The 14,968-nt window shown below is 43.2% G+C and overlaps 1 protein-coding gene across 1 annotated transcript; it reads left to right on the forward strand.

Moving 5' to 3' along the window:
• Positions 1-5,083: 5,083 nt before the first annotated feature.
• LOC117405798 (A disintegrin and metalloproteinase with thrombospondin motifs 1-like) lies at positions 5,084-12,624 on the forward strand. The gene is made up of 9 exons (XM_034009171.3): positions 5,084-6,122; positions 7,302-7,642; positions 7,830-7,962; positions 8,503-8,670; positions 8,858-9,147; positions 9,306-9,492; positions 9,676-9,851; positions 10,036-10,211; positions 10,750-12,624. Exons 1-9 carry the CDS (start codon positions 5,498-5,500, stop codon positions 11,465-11,467), a joined length of 2,814 nt encoding a protein of 937 aa, XP_033865062.3. The 5' UTR covers positions 5,084-5,497; the 3' UTR covers positions 11,468-12,624.
• Positions 12,625-14,968: the final 2,344 nt, after the last annotated feature.

The following is a 14,968-nucleotide window of genomic DNA, read 5'->3' on the forward strand; positions in this document are numbered from 1 at the left end:
ACACTCTGCGCGGACATACCCACCTGGCGGGTGGGATCTGCAGCTGGCCAATCACCAGCTGCTTTTCCCACAACCAAACACAGCACGTAGCATGTCTCAGATGGATCAAAGATAAACACAAAACCCTCAAACGAATATAAACAAAACTGAAACACACTTCATGACGGAAGACGGAAAGATTCTGGCTGGGGACAGGTAAGTAAGCTGGGCTGAGTTGAGTGGGGGACGGAGGGGGGTGATGCTGGGACGCCAGAATCACCGTCGAGCCCTCTTGAGGTGTCGTGGGCTAGTCGACGAAACACTGAGGATGGAAGGTGCCCACTTGAAAACCCCAGAGATGTACCCTACTTAGCTCAATCCAGACGGTTGTCATGCTGATGCGCTGGGGAGGCCGCACTTTGGTTGATCCCCGGAGCCAGCATCGCAGCCGTTGTGTGTGCTGATGCGCCAGGGAGGCAAAATAAGCTGATCCCTGGAGCCAGCATTACACTTCAGCCATTAACACCAGACAGAAGGATATCTACATCATCATATGGAAGGAAACGTAAATGGATGGAGACACATATGGATCACATTAGTTTACTGTAAAGCTACGTCTTAGTTGGTGCTTATCTTGGCGAGAGCCGAGTTCAAATCAGCATGAAGTTTTAACATCTACTCTCGTGTAATGGAAATCATGCATGTGCAGGACCTCAGCCCTTCCACAGGGACATTTGAATTAGTCTCGTAATGTGTGTTTTATATTATTCTCTGGTCACAGATCACAGAGTCATCGCATCATTGTGTGTAAAAAGTATTTTAGTTTATAGATACTGGTACAACATTGATTGTAATATAGATACTACCCTAGACGTATCGAGGGTGATACCAGCATGAGAGATCAGACAGGGTTGTGTTTCACAGGCGCAGATGATCTTTTGTGTGAATTCACAGAATCAAAGAATGAATTGTAATAGAGATGATGGTACAGTAACTGGGGGACAATCACAGAACACAAGGGTTCCATGTCAATTACCCAAATCGCTGAAACCCTTCATTTGTTAATGGATGAATCTGTGACACTGCGTGTTGCAGAAGGCTTCAGTTTGAGCACCTAGTCTAACATGGTAAGCAATTTGACCATTTGATCTGTGTATTTCATGGGCTCGACTTTCAAAGCTTGGGAACTATAGGACCGCTTGTAAATTCTGCCTCGGTTTCAATGGGTAAATCTCCTGGTTAGTAAATGAATAAATAACATGTATATTATGTAAATCTTACTGAACGTATCAGAACATTAATTTAAAGTTTAAATGAAAAATAAAACATGCCCTATGTTTGTATATGTCTTAAACATTACTGGCAATTATAACTACTACTCTTTGAATAGCTTCTTACTGTGCTCGAATACCCCATATCCATGACTATTGTGAATGACTCAGTAGATTTTTAACAAGTAAAACACACAGATGAATCTGAAATGAAGGGCATAGCCCTGTTTTCACTATGTTACTGTACTCTCTCAAATAAGTAAAATACTACAGCTCCTGTAGTATACCACAGTGAACATTAAATATGGTATTTCCCAACAGTGCTTTATGATTTTTTTATATGTCTAATATTGCTCAGAAAACAAATCTTCTAAATTGAAAAACATGACTGTCAGTGAAGCTTGAATATATGGGGTGAGATCCACCGACTAAATGATTGTATTTAAACAAGTTGTGAAGCCTTGTCTGCAATATCTGGGTGAACTCTTGTCTGTCCCTGTGAGTTACAGAATGTAAAATAATTAACTTGGTCTTATGGCGCCACCTGCTGGACATCATCTTCTTGTTCTTTTCTGAACTGATGCATTGATGTTTTATTTTTGTTTAAACGCCTTTGTTAAAAAATGAAATAGCCGTTTTCAACTAGGACTACCATCAAGATAATAACCACAAGACAGGGTTTCACACAGGCTAGGTTTACTTTTTTTTTTTACGAATCTACCTGAAAGGTCCTTTTCTAAAACAAGGATAATATTATTGAATGAGTCTGAATGGCACGCATTGAGAGGGTCGCTCTGTGTTCCTGTTTATCAACCCCTCCTACCCAATATCACAGCCTTGGGCCAGCCCCGGAATCACACCCCTCGGATTTACAGCTTCACAGGACTGAGTTTCTAAGATTAGCCAGGTGAGGGCAGGTTTCCATATCAATAGTGTCACAGTGCGAGATGCAGAAGAGGTTTGGAGAGTACCTGAGGAATGTCCCACCCAGCTCACCACTGAAACACTCTGAGGCCTTCTCACATGCAGCCTGGCACGCTTAACCCTTCAAAGACCAGCAGCCACAAACACAAACAAGAATCAGTCCCTCTTCATTTCATTCCATTCCAGTTTATAAATCTATAGACACTTATTACTGGTCTCCTACACATAAAGATAATAATGTATAAAATACATAACCCCACAGGTTTAGTGAAAACACAATATATTGCAGTCAAAGCCATCCATGCAAAAACATGCTTATTTCAGCCACACTGCCTCTCTTTGTTAAGCTCAGTGCCAAGTTAAACTGCATTATACAGTATAATACGAATACCAGCAGCACTCATTTATAGAGCAAGTGAGCCACCTGGCGGCCAAATGCGGTATTACTCGTTAGTTATTATTTCTTGTCTCTTGTCGGTTCAGCTTTTAAGGTGGTTCTGTATAGTTGTGCCACACGCACCAAGATCTTTTTTAGGCACAATACAGTGTTACAATGTAAAACTGGGAGAAACTAAAATGAATATAAGATGTCCTCATCATTAAAAAAAAAAAAGTTTAATTCCACTCAATAGGTACCATTGTGCTCTCTAACCAATGAGATACTCAAACCCACTGCCTTAATGTCTGCAATTATTATAATTATATTTGAGTATATCTTGTATATTGTGTCAAGCTTTAATACTGCTGTGATGAATGCACAACACTTTAAAGTATGATGAGAGAGAGAGAGAGAGAGATTTTGAGCATATGGTGTAAGTGACCATTTGCTATTAAGAACCTATTCGTCATTGTTTTCTATACAGAGGTTCAGAACTGAAAAGGTCATCTTCTTGGCTTTGAGAATAGTCTAAAACAATGACTGAAAACACCTTTGAAGCACCCATTGTGCAGTCGAACACACCCGTTCTCAAAAGCAACACTGCACCAGCTCTGGCTCCAGATAAGACACTCCAGTCCCATGTCTCAGGTTACACCGGTTCAGCTAAACTGAACACAGCCCATGCTAAAGTTTAGCACCTTCTGCAGCGATAGCTACACGAAACCCTGTAGCACTTCAAAATATTTAGTCTTTGGGACTTTGTGTGATGGGTGCTTAGGCTGGGTAACGCAGTGGAACTGGATCCACAAGAACCAAAGTGATATTCATTTTCTGAGTTGTGAATTGATAAAAAGGTTAAGTGCACAAACTCTTTGTTTAAATGAAGGTCCAAGATGAATATAAGCACAATGAGCCTGCGGAAGGGAAGCAGTGTGCAATTTGCACCTGTTCTGAGAAAGATTATAAAGTTATAAACCTAGAAAAAAAAATCACTTAGACAGTTAAACAAAGTACTCAAAACGATGCCATTGTTTCTAGTAGACTGCGTTCTGGATGTACCATCACACAAAAACCACTATACTGGCACTGAATGTAATTGACAGACTAAGTGGCCGTATGCTGGATGCAGCTGACTTGCAGCTGAGATATCTCCCATGTAAATGAGCCTGTGACCTGGTGAGTCTGAGCCACATGTGCTGCTGAACGATTTGGTGGACAGCAGCACTTCATTCTCTGGCACCTGGTTACCTTTATCAACAGGGGGCAGCTGCGGCAGTCAAGGGTTTCAATGTCTTTCCTGTGCTCATTATGCTATGAAGGGAATGTGCTGTACTTCCACCATCCTGAATCCTTCCAAACCCCCAATAAGTGCTGTTGTTTAGGATCGGGTGGTTTTGGTCACACTGTGGCGTATGAGTCACCCCTCACAGGGCACAGTATTCAGGGTCGTGAAAGAGATGCTCAGTCGCACATTCCCACCAAACTCTCCCAAAGCCCTGTCTGCTTATATTGTGTTAATGCTTACTCTCATACAATACTGCTCTCCAGGGAGTCAGTGACATCACCTAGCGGAAGAAACGACATCTCAGAAGATTAGTGACGTCAGTGCAGAGGGAACTAATGCCAGCTGTTCCAACAGCAATGGGAAGCAGTGTAGTTTACTGGTGAGAGTCCATGGACTGAGAAGCAGTGTGGCTTACTGGTTCGAGTCCAGGGACTTGGGGGATTGTGGCCGGTGGTTAGCGAAGAGGCAACTGTGTGTTAAGAAATAATGTGTGATTAGAAAAAAATATAGTATATAAAAAATATAAACATTTCATTTTTGAATAACTTGGTATATGAAAAAGCTAGGAACCCCAATGTATTAATTTATACACGTATTTACATTTCTATAAATCTGTCTCTATGGTTCCTGTTGTCTTAGCTAGTCAGATACTAGTAATTTAGTAAACTACATAAGGCTGAGTATTTAGGCTAGGCTTTCTGGTTATATCAATATTCGAGCGGTTCCACCTTAAAAACAACAGCAGCGTAGCGGCATCCAAGTCTGTGCTCTGCCCCTATGATTTTGAGTTGAAATCTTTGAACTGCAGGACAGTGAGCACCGCCTCTCCTCTCCTCCATACACACACACACTCACCATGTAAAAAGGAGGACATGTATGTGGATTTTCTGATCTCTGTCTGATAGATATCAGCAAGTGTTCTGGACTTTTAATAATTAAAAAAAAAGGGTTTGTCTTCGGGGTTAAAGTGTGTGGTGGGGATGAGACTTTGAGGGGGGGGGGGGGGGGTACACCACGTTCGAGTCGTGTAATAACACCGCCCCTAGCCGGACAAGAAAAAAAAAAAAAAAAAACAAAGATAGCCAACCTCCCCCTCCTCAGTGATTGATTATTATGGCATGTGTCCAGTTTTATATTTTTTTTAAAATGCGTTTTCTTACGCACGAATCTCGCTTCTCCCAGATCAAAGGGGTTGCAGGAAAGGGGAGGGATCGGAACAGGATATAAAAGTCGCTGGAGCGGGATTGCTTACTTAAAAAGGGAGCTGGAGAGCAGAGTTTGGAGATATCCTAGAGCTGAAACAGAGAGCAAAGGATAGCGTTCAGACTCTATTACCAGCACCAAATAACAGTTACAAATCAGAGACAACTCAATGAAAGAAAGTTATTATTATTATTATTTTTAATTGCTGGTTGAATTTCGGATTTGCAAGAATTGTTTTATTTTTTATTTGTGCAAAACTTCACCTGCAACGTCATTTGCCACTGGGTAGATTGGTTTTGTATTTAAAAAAAAAATTGCAGAAGGACTATATACAGTTCATATAGAAAGAAAACGGTTTGCATTATTTTTATTTGTTCCCATTGTCAGTTGACTTTTTTACATTTTATATATATATATATATATATTTTTTTTTTCTTAAGGACTGTTAAAGGGGAAATGAAGTCATTTTTTAATATTTCATCTGTTTTCGTGGCTATATTCTGGGTCAGCACAGTGCACGGCTCCTGGGAGGAAGAAATTGTTGTACCAGTCCGGGTAGACGGGACTGCCAATGCCCAGGGTACAGAAGGGGGCAGGCGCACTGTCACCCCGGAGGAAGAGGAGAAGGAAGGACAGAAACGGGTATACCAGCTGGATGCTTTTGGAAAACGGCTGATCTTGGAACTGGAGCCAGACCAGACCTTCGTAGCCCCTGGTTTCACGTTTCAGATCGTGGGAAGCTCTGGCACAGAGAAGCAGAGTAACCCAGACAGCGCCAACTTGGCTCGCTGTTTTTACTCGGGCTCTGTAAACAGAGACTCTGGCTCCGTGGCGGCGCTCGATCTATGCAACGGGCTGCGAGGCGGCTTCTACCTCCAAGGGGACGAATATTTCATTCAGCCAAGCAACAGCAGCGGCGGTCACAGCACAGAGGGGGCTGAACCACACCTCATCCGCCGGAGGAGCCGGGGTTCCCAGACCGGGGAAGGCGCTTCCAAGTGTGGAGTGAATGAACACGAGCAGCGGGTAACTGAGACCCAGCCGCCACAGGGACAGCAGGGGACTGTCCAGGAACAATCAGGTACAATCAGAACAGTGCTGCATTTTAAAATACCCTTCCTTGTCTAATATATATATATATATATATATATATATATATATATATATATATATATATATATATATATATATATATATATATATATAGTGTGTGTGTGTGTGTGTTTGCAATTTTTTGAATGTTTAGTTCTTACCTGTAGGGTGTTTTTTTTTGTTTTTGTTTTTTTTTTAAATTGTGATTTTAAAAAGACTAGGTTTAAAACTGAATCCCTCTCTCTGGTTATTTTGTTGCTACTAGCATGTTTGAAACCGACCTTTGGATTTTAAACTTAAGTTTACTTTGAATAAAATATTATAATTAAAGAGTAGGATTATCTATCTATCTATCTATCTATCGATAAAACGTTTCACTAGGGAACATTTTCTGAAGTTCCGTGGCATGCCGTCACCAGTTTGGTCGAAATAACCGGCCGGCGGTTTATTGGTTTTCCTCAGTTATGTTACGTCCTCTACCAGCAACAGTTATCTTTTGACTGTGGTACTCCCTGACTGACAGTTCCCCTAAGAGGCTTTCCACCTACATGCTTATTGGTTGAGGCGGCAGGGGGATCCATTTTTTGCTTTCTCCCTCTGGCTTGTCTGTCTGCTTAGTTAGTTAATGTAATGTCAGTGGGAAACGAAACAGCATTCACTAACTACAGTATTTGTTATTGTGAAACAATAACTAGCATAGTTTTTGACTCCTCCAAGTGTGGTTCCTCTCACTCTGTATATTGGCATGTCAGGTTATCATATCTTGCCAACAATTTACTCTCTCCCACCTTCCCTCTCTGATCCCTCTTTCCCCGGCAGCCATTTCCTTAGCAAACTCCTCACGAACACAGGTGGCATTATTAAGCTTTGGACTGAGAGAGGGGGGGGGGGGGGGGTCTGATTTTTTTAATTCTTTAGGTGAATGCTGTTACTGACATGAAGGAAAAGATAAGTTGTCCAATGTATAGCTGTATGTTGTTCAAAGTCTAGAATATTTCCAAATATTTTCTTCTGGCATATAATTCTATCACAAGGGTAACATGTAAAGTGCTGTAAGTGGAGTCTGATTAGGAATGTCATTACACAGGGAATAGACTAGTATTGTTTCAGTGTACTTGCTTGGTGTGACTGACAGCGATTGACTATTCTTTTCTATCTCTCTCTCCAGGCCGCAGCAGGGGTAAACGGTTTGTGTCAACGCCCCGCTATGTGGAGACCCTGCTCGTGGCTGACCAGTCCATGGCTGAGTTCCACGGCGCTGGGCTGAAGCAGTACCTGCTGACTGTCATGGCAGTGGCAGCTAAGCTCTACAAGCACCATAGCATCCGCAACCCCATCAGCCTGGCTGTAGTCAAGATCATGGTCGTGTACGAGGAGGAGAAGGGCCCTGACGTCTCCTCCAATGCTGCCCTCACCCTCCGCAACTTCTGCAAGTGGCAACGCCAGCACAACCCTCCACACGACCGCCACCCTGAGCACTACGACACCGCTATCCTCTTTACCAGACAGGTACGCCCACTTTAACTGTCATTTCAGATTGCCGCCACTGTTAGCTGGCAAATTAACAAGTGAACTTGGAAAAATAGAGCTTTTTAAAATAGGACTTTTTTCTGTTTGGGGGCTGGCAGTTTATGCAATAAAGCCAGTTCATAAAAGGGTGGTGTTGTAACAAGCCTCCCTCTGTCTCCCCCTGCAGGACCTGTGTGGCGCCCACACCTGTGACACTCTTGGCATGGCGGATGTTGGCACAGTGTGTGAACCAGAGCGCAGCTGCTCCATTATTGAGGATGACGGCCTGCAGGCAGCCTTCACTACAGCACACGAGCTGGGTAAGAGAACTCCCCGACCCCCTACGTATGGAGACACCCAGTCTCTTAGGAAACTGGAGTGTGTTGAACCTAAATGCTCTGCAGCTTCCCTGCTAGAGATGGCTCTGTTTTGTAAGTGGAAGTCATGTTTCAGATTTGCTAGATAAGCAAGTATGCCTCCGAGGGTGTCCCATAAAGGCGGCACACTGTGTGCTTCAGGCTGCGCTATCAACGGAAATGACTACCAATTATCTCCCAGTTATTGGTTGGAGGTTGACTATCCTCAGTGTCGGTGGGAATACAGTCAGCTCTTCTGTCTTGTTTAGTTATTCAGTCCTGTGTGAGTAACCCTGCTTCACATTGTTGGGAACATGTAGGCTACAGCAGATGGGATGCACTATAGTCTGAGGTTCTGGGACTGTTCATTACACTTAGGAATTGATCTTTGTTTAGTAGCACGGTACTAATTGCTAAAGATAAAGGCAGGATGGTGACAGTGATTCTGTGTGAATGTCTTTGTGTTGAGCCGCATGGTTGAGTGTGTTTGTGTTTTCCTTCCAGGCCATGTGTTTAACATGCCCCATGACGATGCCAAGCACTGTGCCAGTGCCAACGGCCCCAACTGGAGCTCTCACATGATGGCGTCCACCATATCCAACCTGAATCGGCAGCAGCCCTGGTCTGCCTGCAGCGCCTACATGATCACTTCCTTCCTGGACAATGGGCATGGTGAGCTCCTTTTCCCTCTGTATTATCTAGAGCCATGGTATAGACAGTACAATTAACCCACACAAGTGTTAGACAAACCGTCTGAATTTCTATAGTAAAAAAAAAAAAAATCTGGTTAGTTTTTGCATTATTCTTGTGCATTTGTATGTGGCAGCATGTTAACCTGTGAGTGCCTTGTCTCTTTCAGGAGAGTGCCTGTTGGACAAGCCTCAGAAGCCAGTGGCCCTGCCCATTGTGCTGCCCGGGACTCTATATGAAGCTGACCGCCAGTGCCAGTTCACTTTCGGAGAGGACTCTCGCCACTGTCCTGACCTCAGCAGCACCTGCACCACACTGTGGTGTACGGGCACCACCGCGGGCGGCCTGCTCGTCTGCCAGACCAAGCACTTCCCCTGGGCTGATGGAACATCCTGCGGAGCTGGGAGTTGGTGCGTGGCAGGAGAGTGCGTGAGAAAGAGTGACGCGCCCCTCTACCAGGTGAGACATGTTCACAGTGCTTTCATTCAACCCGACATTAGTGTTTAGATCTATTTCAAAGTTTAAATGCATTTGGAATAACAATGTAAGCAGTATACAGCAGTAGCACACATTCAGAGAGTGTGGCGGTGCTGATTGGCTGGTGTTTTATGTTTCAGACTCCAGTGAACGGTGGCTGGGGGGCGTGGGGACCCTGGGGAGATTGCTCGCGCACCTGTGGTGGAGGGGTGCAGTACTCCTTCAGAGAATGTGACAACCCCATCCCCAAGAACGGAGGAAAGTATTGCGAGGGCAAGCGAGTTCAGTACCACTCCTGCAACACTATGGACTGCCCTGACGGCAACGGTAAGAGCAAAGCTTCCACATTCGCTACAGCTTTCAGAAGTTAAGATTCTACATTACTTATTTTTATTGTGGAAAAGATAATTAAGTTAGATTGTTCCAGTTTATCTAATATTTGTATGGAAATCTTGCACTATAAAAAAAACTATGCTGTGGTCTGACCCTAATTTCCTTGAATCCTCCCAGGCCTTTCGTTCCGTGAAGAGCAATGTCGGTCCCACACAGACCTCTCCCAGGCCTCCTTTGGGCCCAGCCCAGTCGTGGAGTGGGTCCCCAAATACGCAGGGGTCTCCCCCAAGGACCGCTGCAAACTTATGTGTCGCGCCAAGGGGACAGGCTACTTCTTCGTACTGCAGTCCAAGGTGAGGGGCAGGGCTTAACTGGATGGGTTGGGCTATGGAAGGGTTTAAACTCCACAATGCACTCCTGTGCAATGGAAACCTTGCAAAATTAAAACAAGGACATTTACTTCTCAATAGAGCAGCCATACATCCCATTGTGAGCTCTGTGTTAATCTTTTTTTTTTTTTGTGCTCGTTTTTCTCAGGTTGCTGACGGTACCCCCTGCAGTCCTGACTCCACGTCCGTGTGCGTTCAAGGTCAGTGTGTCAAGGCCGGCTGTGACAGAGTTATCGGCTCCAACAAGAAGTTCGACAAGTGTGGGGTGTGTGGAGGAGATGGCTCTACCTGCAAAAAAGTCTCTGGATCTCTTGACCGAACAAAGTGAGTCCCACTAAATAAGGCTTTGCATGCTTGGGAGCTGAAAGCAGGTCCATATCTAAATGGTATGAATCAAGGGAGTCAGCCCAGTAAACAATTATTAAACTTTACCAAACACGTCCAAACTTTCTTTCCCTGACAACATGTTGTTAAGTTTGCATGCTCGGGATGCTGATAGGTAGAGCCAAAGCAAATTCCCACAGTATTATTATTATTATTTGTTTATTTAGCAGACGCCTTTATCCAAGGCGACTTACAGAGACTAGGGTGTGTGAAACATGCATCAGCTGCAGAGTCACTTACAATTACATCTCGCCCGAAAGACGGAGCACAAGGAGGTGAAGTGACTTGCTCAGGGTCACACAATGAGTCAGTGGCTGAGGTGGGATTTGAACCGGGGACCGCCTGGTTACAAGCCCTTTTCTTTAACCACTGGACCACACAGCCTCCCCAGTTTAGATCAATATACAATTGATCTAAACACTTGGGACCTAAATAGCAAGTATCCAGGAAGCTAATGTCCTCCCTGTTTTGTTTCCAGATCTGGCTATCAAGATGTAGTCACAGTCCCTGCGGGGGCCACCAACCTTGATGTGAAGCAGAGAATCCAGGCAGGCTCGAAACATGATGGGAGCTACCTGGCCATTAAGACACAGAGTGGCTCATATGTGCTGAATGGAGAGTACACCCTGTCCACACTGGAGCAGGACATCTCCTTCAAGGGCTCCCTCCTGCGCTATAGTGGTTCCTCTGCCTCCCTGGAGCGCATTCGCAGCTTTGGGCCGCTCCCTGAGCCCCTCACCATCCAGGTGCTGTCGGTTGGCGACTCCTACCGGCCTCGCATCAAGTATTCGTACTTTACCAAACGGCCCATCGCCACCAAGAGAAAAAGCTTCAACGCCATCCAGGAGGCGGGTGGCTCCGAATGGGTGATCCACGAGTGGGGCAGCTGCTCTCGGACCTGCGGAGGGGGTGTGCAGAGGAGAGTGGTAGACTGTCAGGACTACAGAGGTCAGCTGACCTCGGAGTGCCCCGCTGAGCTGCGACCAGCTGACACCAGGCCCTGCGCCGACACAGACTGCCCGCACTGGCTGCTGGGAGACTGGTCGGCCTGCTCCAAGACCTGCGGTCGCGGCTTCAGGAAGCGTTTGCTCAAGTGTGTGGGGGCCGATGGCAAGCCTGTTCCACAGGAGAATTGCAATCTGGGGCAGAGACCGAGGCCACTCCTTGACCTCTGTCACATGACGAACTGTCACTAAACATGCAGAGAGACTGGAAGAGAGAGAGAGATGGACATTGCTGAACAGACTTTCTCAAACCAGAATGCACTGAAAAGCATAGGACTTTAAATCATTCGGGAAACAAACTCTCACCTAGGATAGGCAAGGGAGGGCCTCCAACCTTTCACCCTTGCCCTTCAGGTGTCTTGCGATAAGTCGCAAGCTGTGGGCATTATAGTTTTTGTGTTGAATCATAAGGAAATTGAAAATATATCTATTTTAATAAGCTCTTCAGGGTGCCAAGCTGCTGTGCATATATTTTATTTCAGAGCTGTGCAGATCAATTTTGCTTTAAATGCAAAACTTGGTGAATTGACAACTGTAAAAATCTTAATGTGCTTCCAGTAGCCTAAATCTCAATCTGATTAAAAGACAAACTAAATTTATTCAAACCATATAGTCTATTAAATACAAGCAAATCCAGTAGAATTATTGGAAATCTGCACAGCTTCAAGATGGATATATCTCATCACATTGGGGGTGGAATAGACACTGATCTATTCTAATATATCATGTTAGCCCTAAAGCACTCCCAACCTACCTCGGCACCGAAGGGCAATCTTCTTATATCTATCTGCTTCAACACCAGTTTAAAAATATCTGTTATACAAGCTGCTGTTGGTTTTTATAAACAAAACTGAAAAAAAAAGATTTAAAATCAAAATGTAATGGGGTCCCCAAGTAGCTCATCCTAGTAAAAGCACTGCCATGTGGTGTGCAAGGGGAGTCATACAAAGCAGGTTCGCGTCCTGGCTGTGCGAAGTAGGCCGGTCTTCGCTGGGGACTCTGACAATAGCGTTGCATTGGCTCTGGCACTCCAGTGGGTTAGGGAGGCAAAACCGGCAGGGACTGTTTCTCCTCATCGTGCTACAGTGAATCCTGCTGGCCAGGTGCCCAGTGAACTCAGAGCGGACAACTGTAGGGCTGGCCTTTGTCCTCCAGAGGTCAGTAGCTCGCTGACATCCGCTCTCGTTCCTGAGTGAAAAAGGAAGCTGCCTTGGTCGTGGATTCGGGGGATGCTTACTGAACCTCCTGGTCTCCTGAGCCATGTGGGGAATTGCTGCGGTGAGGGGAAAAGCGATTGGGCATTCCAAACTGGGAGAAAATCGGGGGGGGGGGGGGGGGGGAATAATAATTGTACACACTAAATAAAAAATAATAATAATTAAAAAAAAAATGTATAACCATATTCTGTTTGCCAAGTAAAAAGGGGAAATTGGAGAAAATAATATATTTAGATGTACGCATTGACTGAAAAATGGTTTGCTAGGGTTTTCTGCTGGGATGCAAAACTCTGACTTCCATTGTACTTTCAATTGCGTGGACGTTTGGAATGGCCTGGATTTGTATCCTTGCAGCGTAGAACAAACCCTTCTTTGCCGAAATGATTAGATCGTTCATATCTCTATTTAATAGCTTTGTTTTTTCTCGTTGGAAATTACTATTTATGAATTATTTTGTAACAGTATTGTTACCACATTTTGAGAATTCTCCATCATTGGGCACAACTTTTAAACATTTGTTTTTAAAGATGTATCATGGTAACTGTGGTTTTTCGACATGTAAACCATGTTGTACATAGTTGATTGTTCTAATTGACAATTGGGTTATAGGGTACAGTATTTTTTCTATTTAATGTTTTTTTTTTTGTAACTGTTCCCCTAGTGAGGGAGCATGGCTGTTTTTAAATGTGTAAATGATACCTGGGATTTGTAAACCAGCCTTCTACTTTATAAGTATGATTTGAATTGAGTTCCTTCCGAGAAGGAATTTTGTTTTCTTGTAAAGCTATTACAAACATTATTTATTTTTGTACATCTTGTATAATATAATCTTTATAAGTTATCACTTTTTTTAAAGAACAGAAGGACGTACACAGTATATAGAATATTTGTACAGTATTTTATATATATATATATATATATATATATATATATATATATATATATATATATATATATATATATATGATGCTAGATTTATTAATAAAATAAACAGTGACATTTGAACAGGCTGTGGTGGTGTGATTTCTCTGGGGATTGGTGTTGTGGGACCTTTCAGTGACACAACCACAGGGTGGCACTATTCTGAGCAGAAATCCCATTCCTGTGTAATTGCACAAAACTTTTTACAAGGAGACTTTTTCTTGTGAATGCTCTGTTTCCTGTGCCAGTGTTACTAATGGTTTCATATATTTGCATATGCATTTGTATCTGTATAGGTGCATCACAATGTCACAGATATAAGCCACTCCCCTCGTGTCCAATATTTCATTACAAATAACCACCTTGTAGATGACTTTATAATACACGTCCATCACCGCTCTACTAAAAGAGACTTTTATGTTGTAGAAGTACATGCATATAGGCATGCCCTTAACATACAGTTTTAAATTTTGCGTTAAATCTCACTGTCCATTCAAATACAAAAGTGTTCATCCTTTCTTGCTTGCATTACCAACCTGCAAGCAGAGCCCATGACTGACCTGCCCAGATAGACAGGGTGAGGCAACTCAATGTACAGGCAGAGGATGTGCACAAACCTGGTACCTCATGCACTTCAGCACCAGATCTTAGCCACTGTACAAAAGAGCCAGCCTCACATAGGAGATCTGGTATGCTTTCCCTGGTGTGCACTACCTCATTTCCACCACAGGGGTCAGTCTTGTTCCAACTCTTTGTACTATATGTCACATAACAATGTTAACAACTTATTGTAAAATATTTATAAGGAGTGAATTAACAAAACAAATCTGTTTCCGCTATATTGTCTCTGTGTGTTTTCAACAAGTGTATTTTACATTATTTAAATAACTACCGAATCACAAGTGTAAGATTTTTTTTTGTTAGAAGTTCAGTGTATTTGAAAACCATCTTCACCATGACTACACTGTCCTCCATTCATGTTTCTGCACTCATTTTTTAAACTTATTAACGTATTCTTAAACTTATTAATCAGTAATTTTAGTATGGAGCCAGTGTCACATCCATATAAGTTCTAGGATTATCTGCTGTATTGGACCTTGCAGTGCGGTTTCCTGTCTTCCTCGATCACTTGAAATAACTTTTAGTACTTTTTCTGCATTATGAACTGCTTCAGCCAACTCTGATCTATCCTGAAGCTTGGTGGTGTCTGCATTTTTGCCTGCCGTCTTTATTTTTTTTCTGGTCAGGTATTATCTTTTTGTATATTGTGGCAGCAGTAAATAAAACAGAACAGCATTTCAGTCTCCTTTTTTTTAAAAAAAATGTTTATTGTTGTAGTTATTATTAGGGCAACAACATTATAATAACTGTCACTTTGACTAGCACATGTGTAGAGTAGACATTGTCTTTTAGATGTTGTTCTGCCTATATTTATCATTTTATTTTCGACTGTGGTCAGGACAGCTAGTCTTGAAAACACATCTCTTAATAAATAATTTGCAAATGTTTATAACAAGCATGATTCCAAGAACATATTTCTACTAGTCATTTATAA

Source organism: Acipenser ruthenus, chromosome 9 (assembly GCF_902713425.1).
Source record: "Acipenser ruthenus chromosome 9, fAciRut3.2 maternal haplotype, whole genome shotgun sequence".
In the NCBI taxonomy this organism is placed as follows: domain Eukaryota; kingdom Metazoa; phylum Chordata; class Actinopteri; order Acipenseriformes; family Acipenseridae; genus Acipenser; species Acipenser ruthenus.